Source organism: Erpetoichthys calabaricus, chromosome 7 (genome assembly GCF_900747795.2).
Source record: "Erpetoichthys calabaricus chromosome 7, fErpCal1.3, whole genome shotgun sequence".
NCBI lineage: Eukaryota > Metazoa > Chordata > Cladistia > Polypteriformes > Polypteridae > Erpetoichthys > Erpetoichthys calabaricus.
In genome coordinates, this window is record NC_041400.2 from 141,300,007 (window position 1) to 141,312,323 (window position 12,317).

The 12,317-nt window shown below is 36.0% G+C and overlaps 1 protein-coding gene across 1 annotated transcript in view; it reads right to left on the reverse strand.

Annotated features, from left to right (window-relative positions):
* Nucleotides 1-342: 342 nt before the first annotated feature.
* Nucleotides 343-12,317, reverse strand: part of srek1ip1 (SREK1-interacting protein 1) — a 43,948-nt gene continuing 31,973 nt past the window's right edge. The window contains exon 5 of the mRNA XM_028805467.2: nt 343-2,634. Within this exon, the coding sequence (XP_028661300.1) occupies nt 2,451-2,634 (184 nt within the window). The 3' untranslated portion in view covers nt 343-2,450. The remainder of the gene's footprint in view (nt 2,635-12,317) is intronic.

A 12,317-nucleotide genomic window follows, 5' to 3' on the forward strand; every position in this document is an offset into this window, starting at 1 on the left:
CTTGCGCCCTGTGTTGACTGGGATTGGCTCCAGCAGACCCCCGTGACCCTGTAGTTGGGATATAGCGAGTTGGATAATGGATGGATAAATTTGAAGTTTAGGTAAGCAAAAAATGAAAAAAGGACATTTTAGAGTATTACAAAGGGCCTTCTGCAGGGAACAACTAATAGGTTACAAATGACAGATGTTCTGCAGCATTTAAAGTAAATTAAACCTGCAAGTTGAAGCAAAGAATTTGCACAAGTGTCCCAACTTCTGTTGATTACTTAAAAACCCTTTGTCTATTGTGACAAGTATAGAGGGTGTAACAGCCACTCAACCCAACACAGACAGACGCAGGAGTCACACTTATAAAAACACAAGCTTTTATTTTCTTTCTTCACCTCGTGGGAAATGCCTTCCTCATTTCCCATAGGCACAACACAGTCTCAAGCAAAGTACACAATACACAATACTGAATCCTTTACTTCTCTTCTTTTTCTCCTCTACGGCAAGCTTTGTCTCCCTCCTCCCGACTCTGGCTCACTGAGTAGTATCTGTTGGCCCCTTATATAAGTCACCCGGAAGTGCTCCAGGTGCTAGTTGCCCCACTTCCCGCTGTGACGGAAGAACCGCAACTCGAGCTCAGGAACAGCTGCAGTGCAGTCTGGTGGCGCCCCCGGATCCCGACAGGGCTGTATCCAATTCCATCTCCTATGAAGCCCTGCGGGAGTCCTAGATACCGTTGTTACCTAGGGGGGCTGCCATCTAGCATTCCGGGAGAGGTAATACTCTGTTTACATTCGCACCCCTGGTCCTTCCAAGGCAGAGGTGTCCTGGCCATCCATGACACTATCTTAAAGCAGAGTTGGAACAGACTGTGTTACTACATCCTCTGAAGTACTAGCTCTATGTCCACAGATGAAAAAATAAAGCTTTCAAAGAAAAGAACACCATACCTATTGTGAAATATGCAGGAGGCTCGGTTATGTTTGGGGCTACTTTGCTGTGTCTTTCATGGGGTGCCTTGAGTCTGTATACAGAACAATGAAATCACAAGACTATCAAGACATTCTGGAGCGTAACATTCTGCCATTGTCAAAAGGCTGTTTCTCAGTCACAGGTCATGGATCCTCCAATAGGATAATCAGCCAAAACACACAGCTAAAAGCACTCATAAATGGCTAAGAACAAAACACTGGACTATTCTGTAGTGGACTTACATAAGCCCTGATTTGAATCCTATGAAACATCTGTGGAAAGAATTTAAACATGTAGCCTGGAGAAGGCCCCCTTGAAACCTAACACAGCTGGATCAGTTTGCTCAGGAAGAGTTGGCCAAACTCCCTGTTGACAGGTGCAGGGGTCTCATTGAGAGCTTCAGGAATCACTTGTTTACAGTTATTTCCTCTAAAGGTTGTCAAACAAAATGTTAGATTCAGGCCCTCATCATTTTTGTGCATGCCACTTAAATTAGTGTTATTACTTGAAATACTCTGTTGAATAAAAACTCTAATGCAAAGTCCGTTTTGTTAAATGTGGTATGAACAATGATGGGTGCCAATTACTTTTGACAGTTTCAAGTTACTACAAAGACAATTGTGAGTTCTTCTTTTTTCTTGGAGGGATACCAACAAATTTGTCCACATCTACATATAGACAAACCAAGCACAAATCTAAGACTTTATAACACGACAGTCAATGTTTCTGGAAATCAACCATATTTCAGCTTGTAACAAATGAGAGTAATCAGCATAAGAGAGCTTTTGATACATATCAAATACATTAAAAATACTGCCAAGAGCCTACATAATTTTTGTTATTAAATTACATACAAAAACACTACTGTAAAAATATCTCCTTTCTGGAATTATGTTTACGTTGCAAGCAGAAGATATTACATCATTACTGTAAATAAATATTTGTCTTTGTCACTCTGTAAACTAATCTTATATAAACTAAGGGCAGCTCTGTAGGGCAGTGGTTAGTTCCACTGCCTAACACATCAGCTAGCATCTTTACTATATCAGTCATTTTCTGTGCAAGGATCCATGTATACCCGGGTTTTGTTTTTACATCCCTAAGAACATATGGGTTAGGTTACTAGGTATTTCCAAAAGTGGCCCTGAGCAAAAATGAATGTGCATTAGTAGCCCTGCAATAAACTGCTACCCTGCCCAGGAATGTTTCGCCTAACACTGCTGGGATAAACCCTGAATCATGCAGTGGATTTGATAATGTTACATAAAACAGTCTGGATAACTTAGCATAAATATCACAATAACACAGTAAACAATAATAAGGCTGAAAACTATATATGGAATTTTTGGATGAGCAGAAATGTACAATTTGTGTAAATGTTAAATATAGTTTTCCAAAAAACAATAACTTCACATCTGATAATGGTAACAATAAAAGCATTACATTTTCAGCAAAAAGAACAGTCTTTAATTTATTAGATCAGTAATGCCTTAATCAGTGTCCGATGATGTGGAGCAGCTGTTTGAAGATGAATGTCTCCTCTTTTTACTTTTCTTCCCCTCCTTTTTATGACTCTTTTCTTTCTTGTGTTTCTTTTCATGTTTCTTTTTCTTCTTTGAATGTTTCTTCTTTTTCTTTTTAGAAGCTTCTTGATCACTGCTACTGGAGTGAGATCTGAAGGAAAAAAGTGAATAAAACTATCAAATCAAATCAGAAAGAACTTACTAGTTCAACACTTTCAGTAGGTACAGGGTTGAATACATCTTTGGAGATTTTACAAAAACCTGTAAGAATTTAAAAACAAACAAATATTGGCAAAATGATATTCTAAGCTGGAATACATTACTTGTTATTTTTTGCTTTTAATTAAAAAAATCCTAAAAATCCTATTTATTCATGTTTATCTATTTCTTCAGCCCAAAAAGATATACAAAAAACTATATTCAATGCTTATCTTTTTGTTTTCTGCCCAGAAAGATATCTGTAAAAACTAGAATTTGAGCAAATAAAAACATAATTTTAATTCTTTAAAAGTACACAGCTAATGAGTAAAACAAAATAAAAGAGAAAGTCTAAAAATAAGACACTCTAAAGGATAGTAATATTGAAAAAGAAGATTAACAGATGTTATATGATGCTCCAGGAGAAAAATTCTGGAAAGAATACACAGAAAATCTGTATGACTGAGACTGCAAGACGAGGATGCTTTTAATGAAAGTGAGAAACTTTTCCAATACCAAAGGCTTGGAGTAAGTAGAAAGAATTCCATTTGAGTTGTTCAAAGCAAAGTAGATAATCAAGGTTACTCCTTTTTTCAACTGATTTAAATAGAGGAATTTATCTGCAGATATTTAAGAAAAATAATTCCAGAAAATGGTCATATTATCAAACAAACATTGAATGATCTTTTTTATCAACAAGATAAGGATGAAGATCGTAACAGTAAGTCTGAAGGTAAATATAAAAAGTAAATTTAATATAAGGCAATGTTAAATTAGGATAGGAGGAAAAAATGGAAAGGTTAGATTACAGTTCCAAAACACCTCATCTGTGTATCCAAATTTGAAAACCATTTTTTAAAAGCTTTGGTGATGGCAGTCACCATTGCTGTCACTAGTCACCAATGGTGTGTAAGTATGCATGGCGGGATACGTTTTGAAGGCAAGTCTTTTTAACATTTAACCACTCATTTATGAAGATATTGTTCATTTTAACGTTGATATTATCACTTTGATACTACAGATGATTGTAAAAGCACTAGTCTGTCTTTTAAAATGTACATTACAGCACTGTCTGAAACCTGTAATTTCAGCTTAAAAATATTGGAAATTAAAAAAGGTTTCTAAATATGAAGGACATTGAAAAATTAATTCATGCATTTACTATAGTTCCAGTGGAATTTACTACTGCAATGTATTAATCACAGACTGTTTAAACTGTTCTATATAGAGCTTTCGGTTACTTCAAAAGACTACTGAAAGAATCATTACTATTAAAGTACAATCATATAACTCCAGTTAAGTTTAGGGCTGACTTAAAACCCCCTTTTTTATATATAAAGCTTAAAATGGCCTGGATCCCACTCAATCTGTCTGAACTTGTATTTAATACAAACTTTATTGTTCATTATGATCACAAGATGCTGGTCTACTAAAAACTTCAAAGATTAAAAAAAACAACAGTAAGATGACAAGATCTTAGCCGGAGAGGTGCAGAGCTGTTCAATGATCTGCCTACATATATAAAAGTTTCCTTTTCGTCTTAGTTTTAGAAAACAGACTGAAGACTCACCAATTCAGACAAGGGTACAGTGAATAGGACTTCTGATTCGCTCTTGGTTAATAATTTGTACAAAAAATAAGTATTACAATAATTACTGACCATTCCTTATTGTGTTTCTCCTCCTGGTATTCTGCTGTGACAATTGATCCACTGCTATACTGCTAAGATCTTCTCTTGTCAATGGTAAAGACAAGAGGAATATTTGGGAAAGCTGAAATCCAAGGATGAAAGGATTTTATCCCCTGCATTGTGAGCTGGACATTTCTGAACGATAATATTAATTGACATTTATTCTCAGGGTCCATTTATTTAAATCAGTATGACATTGCTTTGTTTATTGTGTGTTTCATGAAATCTATATTTTTATGTGTGTTCATCAGTGGTGGCTGGTGAAAAACATTTAGGCAGGGCTCCATTTTTGGGGGATAAACTGCACAAGCACTTATCTATTATATGGTGCCTTTCATATCTATCTATCTATCTATCTATCTATCTATCTATCTATCTATCTATCTATCTATCTATCTATCTATCTATCTATCTATCTATCTATCATACAGTGCCTTTCACATCTATCTGGTCATTCCACATTCACTTGTGGTCCTCATCATAGTTTCAATGCACATCTTGGCCTGTCCTGTGCCAGACCCCTTGGACAAATCCAGGCTAAAATGTATTATACCCTTTCCACCATGCTGCCCAATCTGATGCCACCTTTCATATTTTTACTGTGCTCCAAAACTTCAGTCTGTGACATCCACAGTCCCCTTATTCTTCCCATAGCATGCTCTATAGATGTGGAAAGGAACACGTATACCAGTCAACTAAATTTTAAAGTACACCCGTGTCTAAATTGCCTAAACCTCTGCCAACTTACCCAGTTCCCCATTCTGCCAAACCCACACCATAATGTCCACACCCCCACCTTTGTAACCTTCCAATAACACAGACTTCCATATGTCCTATAACATATCCATAGCATAAGTCCAATCAAAACCTTTTTCTGCCTCTGCTAAAAGAATGCCCAGTCCTTGGCCATTTCCACTGTATTCCATAAATCCACATCATCATGCTATTGTCTAGATCAATGTTTCCCAAAGTGGTTCCTACGGACCCCTGGGGGTCCTTGGAACCGCTGAGGGGGTTCGTGTCAAATTAAAATTAATTTGGGGGTGCGTGGACAACGTCAGGGGGTCCGTGAAAGGTTTAATAAAAAGTAAAATAATTTTGACCCATTTTCATTATTATGAAAGTTAAAAATATATAGTAATAAATAAATTGGTAGTCATCTTTTCATCCTGAGTAAAATATAAGTATAGATAGGTACATAAAATACAAGTAACGACAAGCATCGCACGGTGGGAGCCGGGCCGACCACGGCCGCCTATGTATCTATGCAGGTTTGAACAGGAATGGAATCTTGCCGCTACAGGACAATTTTCTTTCATGCAATAACTTGTCTAAAATATGGCACTATAAAAGAGTTGTGCATCTAATCAACAATTTAATTCTGTTTTGTGCGTGATGTGAAGTGCATGCAACAAAGTTTGCACACTTTTTTTTTTCTAGCAATCTTACACACTGTCATTGAAAAATGTGCGTCTCCATCAATCATTAGTGGGAGTGTGGAGGAGGACTGTATTCAAAAATGTCTGGAGCACTATAAAGCAGAGCCTGTCATCAGCATGGAGGATTGCCCCCTAAACTGGTGGTCCACACTTGCTCTGGTATACAAGGGGCTAGCTTGTCTTGCTCGCAAGTACTTGGCAACACCTGCCACATCTGTGCCTTGAGAGAGGTTATTTTCACTCTCTGGGCATATTGTGCAGAAAAGGTGAGCTGCCTTGTCCTCTGGAAATGTAACCAAACTTGTATGTTTAAGCAACTGGCTTGGTTTAACAAAACAGAAATAGTGTATTACTCATAATAATCCAAAAGGCCAACCTACTGTTTCTGCTGAGAAATTAACTTGGCTAACTACATTAACAATTTTGAATTGTATTCTGTTTATAAAATCCTGTTTCTGGAGTTTTTGTATGGCTTTTGAGTGATATTTATTAAGCATTATTGAGAAATACATGGAGACTGCAGTATGAGACTACATATCTTAAATATGTCATCTGTTTTACAATATAAGCCCAATTGTTTGTTTTCTATGTTCAGCATTGCACAGCCCTAGAGTATGAGTGAATAAAGCCTCCTCACAGTTGAAGTTTTGTCTTTATTTCCTCTTGTTCCAGTTACCTGAATACATGAAGTACATTTATATTCCACTGTTCTTAATATGATCTGATTACGCTTAAAAATCTGTGTGGTAAAATCTGAACATAAAAAAAAATAAATTTGAGATTAATCACGATTAATTACACAAAGTCATGCGATTAATCATGATTAAACTTTTTAATCGCTTGACAGCACTAGTTTTTGTATTTTAAAACAAAAGTTATAATTTTAATAAATATTACTTTAAATATCAAAATGTTTTATTTATGTTTTATTTTTATATCAACATTCACCATTCAAAATATCAAAGTTTAAATTTGTAATTTTGCTGTTATGTAGTTGTGTAGAGTTATTTCACTTGGGGGTTCATGGGCAAGTTTTTGCTATGTGAAGGGGTCCATGGGCATAATAAGTTTGGGAACCTCTGGTCTAGATCAATGTTTCCCAACTTTTTTTCTTTGGTGGCACACGTTTTGTAACCAAAAGCATCCCAAGGCACACCACTATTTTACTAACCACAAACACATCTCATACACTTGCTCAACAGCCTGAAGAAGCAAGACTATAGGAGAAGTAGGTAAAAAAAAGCAGCTCCAAGATTAGTATTTGCAGACAAGGCACTTAGTAAGCACTTTGCTGGCATTTTCTAGCTGCTTTGTCCCTTTGCCCGCACCTCTCTGCCTCAGAGGCAACTCTTATACCCACTATTCACTTCTCCTGGGACACCCACCCAGGCAGATGGACTCTAGCACCCTGAAGTGCTCAAAGTGCTGTGTCTGCCACATAGCAATAACAGAGCTGCTTTAATGCCAGCTTCTCCAGGCAGTCCTGCCCTCCTCAGACAGGTCTTGACAACTCGAGGAGGATGTCCCTCTTAGGTTTAGACCCAAGAGCGCTACACTACTATTTCCATAGCACACCTGGTTAGCTCTCATGGCACGCCACTGTGCTGTGACACAGTGGTTGAAAAACACTGGTCTACATGACTGCAGCTACTTTAATGCCGCTTGCATTTTTCAGAAAGATATATTAGGTTTCGTACCCCCTGCCATTGTCCACAAAGTGTTCAGCACCGATATTTTGAAACAGCAAATAGGGAAAACAAAAAAAGGCATTACTTACAGCACATCCAGATAGTCAACTCTGTTAATCATAACAAGAGTGGGAAAAAGTCAGTGTGTAAGCTCATTCCTGATCACCTGCCTACTGCTGAATTTTTAAGTCAGGTCTATCTGGTCCAAGCTCCTTTATCTTCTTTTTTCTTCAAGTGAAGGTTTATGAAGAGGTGTTTCATTAAAGAAATAACCAAATTTCTGAAGTTCCATTTGAAGTTGCCATCTCCCTAAAGTCGTGCTTGCTCATCTGTAGTTACATGTGTGAACTGTGAATCACTGACATGAACATGCAATAGTGCGTTGACAATTGTCCAATCGGATTAGATTAAAAAAAAACCTAAAACAATACTAGTTCTCTGCTAAATACATGTCAGGAGTGTCTGGGGCACAGAGAGCTGCGTCCCTAGAAAAATCTGAAAACAACCAATTAAAGAGCAGCCTCTAGCCACCTGCTTGACAAAAGATCAAGAACTTACATACACTCTCATTTGGCTGGTGACCTTCACTCAGGAAATATAGGTATTCAAACAGAAATTAAACAAAAGTCAGAACCAATTTTTAATGGATATTGACATGTGCTGACACCAAGCATGTTGTGCAAATAAACAAATTTATTTCATGATTATTTCACGTTACCTAATTAATTTAAGTAGAGTTTTTTTAAATATTTGATGGGGCAGCACCCCGGTGCCCTGCTGCTTTACAAAGCGTCACTGGTGTAGATCATGCATTTTATAACAGTTGTAATTTGTATTTAACCTGTAAATGTGTTACAGCACTATAAAAGCACTAGCCTCTCAAAGTACTTTACCATAATTGGAGTGCTAAGTACTCCGAGTGTGTGAAAAAATATCTTATTGCCATTCCCAGTGATATTCTGTATGGTTTTACCTAACAGAAATCATGAACTGTGGAACCTGCATGCAAGGGTAATGGTGGCAGGGGCAACTCTTCGTTTATTACATTCTGTGTTATTATGTTTTAAATTGCCTAAAGACTAAGATTCACACTGAGTGGCAGCTTGATGTGTATTTGATGAAGTATGAAAATAATAATTGTACCTTGTACACATGACATTACATCTGAACTGAACTATTTACACTGCATTGGCATTTTTTTTAAATCAAAGGCTTAGACTTCAGAAAGAGCCAAGACCACTTGCATATCATTAATAAGTTCACAATGCCAATCAGCACTCAGGATTGTGTACTTTATGGGGCATGTCATGTGCACACATGATAAAGAATATAGTGAGGAAATGATAAAGGCAGATTATGCAATAGAGAAAAGCCACGATGAAACAGCATGAAGCACCAAAAAAAAAAAAAAGAAAAAACAAACAGCAAAGCTCAACAAGGGGTAGCAGTCCTCAAAACCACACAAAAATTTAAACCGATCCTTATTTTAGGTCTGGGCTCATTAGCTTGCCCTCAGCTCAGGCAGACTAAACCCATCTTAAAATGTAAAACAAAAGATAAAAAGCAAAAGAGATGAGACCCTGGCTGAAACATGTTTTTGTTATGAGGAAGTTCTGAGTTGTGAATAGTAGGAGTTTTAAATCAACTTTGAGTTATATTTAATAATTGTTACAGCATTACCAAACATCTCTGTCCCGTATAATACAAAATCCACAGCAGTTACTAAGTATCCACAATTCCACCCCAACTGCATATGCTTCCCATGGTCCATGACTGAAATAACTTTTGCAAAACAGTTTTTCAGATTTGTCTATGATATTCTTCATCAAACAGCAAAAGACTGAGTGACTGCAAGTGTGACATTTTTTGAGTGACTATTGCCTAAGTTGTCTACAGAAGAGACATCAAGTCACACATGGACAGCAATATTCAATAATATCAAAAGATTGTTCAGGTGAAAAGAATATACTAGAGGAAATAATATTTTTGAAAATTGCATAATTTTAGAATATAGCTTCTCCTTTTCTTGGGTCTTTAAATTTATTGTGTAGAAATGGAAGTCTGACCATGCCACTATCTTTTGTTTCGATGTAGACAATGATAACTTGATCCACCTACGCAGAAGTCTAACCACAAAACATTAAAGCTACTTGTTCTGCAGCATTAAACATAAAGAAAAGACTCCATGAAATTAAATATCCTGAAAAATGTACAAAAATATTCGCTGTCGTATTTTAGAAAATCATCAGTGTATTATGTACGTATATTGTCTAAAAGCGTTCAATACAAGGAACATTTATGTTTATAATTCAAATGTTCTTTTTGCTCAGTAATTTTGTGTTACTTAAGAGAATCCATTTGCACAAACATAACCTTGAGAAGAGTACATTTAAGGCAATCAATATTTCTTATTTGTGCAGCTGGAAAGGTTTGCAAGTTGCTTACTTTAATGTGGTCACCATAATAACAAATATATGACAATATGTCTGAAGTTTCAATGCATTTTTTAGTCATTTTTTTACTTTTTTTTTTAAATTTGTAACAATCATTGATTATTGTTTGCCTAACAATTTTGTCTGTGTTTCTCTTTATTGTATTTTCACAATAATGGCTATATTTTTCATTAAATCCTTGCATAAGCATTATTTTTTATTTTAAATGAGTGACTAATAATCTTTAAAGTATGACCAGTTCTCTTCATTCACTAGCCATCAGTCTCATTAAAATAACACCATCATTTAATAATGTTGCCAGCTGCTGTTGCCTTATAATGCTGAGCTGAGTTCTCCGTAATTACCTATGGCTCTGCAAAAAGGAGGCAATCATTTATTTTAAATACAGCTCTGCAGTAGATATACTGTACAAAATGAAATAATTAGATGTTTTATCTTTAGAATGTAATGCAGTTAGATTGGTGAAAAGTCTGTTTTAAGATAGAAGGCTTGCTAACAAAAACCTGGTAAGTTGATTGTATTTTTAGCAAAATTTGTTTTAAGGTGTATAGCCATGTTGTATTTGCATCATAATGTACAAGTAAATATACAGTTTATTTTTCAAAGGTGCATACAACATAAAGTTATTTATTATTAAGATCATGAAAATCAACATTAACATCAAAAAAGAGGAAAACTGAAAAATCCTTATGAAAAATAATTCTTTGGCTTTCTAAATGATATTTATTTACAGAAACAGGAAAAAAAATCTATTTTGCTACCTGATATTTTTGCTATTTACACTGCAGTGATTTGAAAACATATCAGCACCCTCAGCTCAACAAGTGACTTGTACATTTACTGTATTGTAAAGGCGGACATGGATTAAATGATGCCAAAACAAACCAAATTAAAACAATTAAAAAAAAATCCTTCTTTTCAGAACATGGAGGAGCACTTTGGCTGTTTGTGGTGTACTTATTGTTTTTTGCAATACATGCAACCTGAATAATCCATCCATCCATCCATTTTCCAACCCGCTGAATCCGAAAACAGGGTCACGGGGGTCTGCTGGAGCCAATCCCAGCCAACACAGGGCACAAGGCAGGAACCAATCCTGGGCAGGGTGCCAACCCACCGCAGCCTGAATAATCAGAGTTGAATTATTTTTGAAGTGGAGACATACTACTATATTGTGAAGGCATGTGTTCAGGTTTGTTGAGGACAGTGTAAATTAGGAACCTGCAGCTCAAGGACAAATCAACAAAAGCTAAATATGCATTCAACTAATAAGTAGCCTTTGACAAAGAAAGGTGAAACATGCCGGTATATTTCAAAGATCACAAAATTTATATATGGTGTAAAAAGCACATTTAGCAGTTTTATGGATGTGAACTCAGGGTTTTTTGAAATGCACAGCACCAATTCTTGCTAATGTGTAAAGAATCATGCTTCAGCTACTGATGTTGCTTATTGTTACCTCTTTCTGTCTAAGTAACCTTGCATGCTGCACTGAATAATGGCTTTGTCAATGGATGTGACTCGGTGTGTGACTTTGAACAAGCCATTTTACTGGTATCTGCTGCATTTTATAATTAAAAAATACATATATACCTGTATTATACACATTATATATATAGGAAGCTTGTACAATTTAATTAGCATATATTTTTGAATCTAACCTTTGAATTTAACCTTTTTAGACACTGATCAACTGAAAAAGATTCTTTAATGTCAAAGAGAAAACATCTCTACAAAGTGATCTTAATTAATTACAAATACAAAATACAAAAAAGTTGATCAAAAAAGAATTTACCTCCTTCATGGCAGTATCTAGTGATGCACCTTTGGCAGCAATTATAGCCTGTGCGGAGCAGTTGGCTGCCCCCGAGAAACTTTTTATGTGTCATATGGAAAGGGAGTGAATGTTATTTTGTGTTTTAGTTTTAATTAATTTAGACCATTTTACAAGAACCTGTTTTGACTTTGACATTAAAGAGTATTTTCCTGATGATCAGTGTCAAAAAAGCCATACAGATCCATTGTGTTTCAATGTTGTTTAACAATATAATTATATGGCTTGCTAAAGCAATAGCACTGATATAATAGCTTACTAAAAACTATCTGTCACACTGAAAAGCATGTAGTAAACTCAATAGCACCAACCTGACCTGAATTTCACTTGTGGTGGTGGTGGTGGTGGGGGGGGATTTCCCCCTTTTACCCCTTAATCTAACAACAAAGTTTGGTGGTTTTTGGCATAGGTTTTTGATTAACACTGACAAGTTGATTTACCTCATCATGTGTATGTCAAGCTTCTGCTCATGATTGACATCATCAACAATCGATGACTGATTTTTACTGATAAAATGAATGCTCTTCGAACA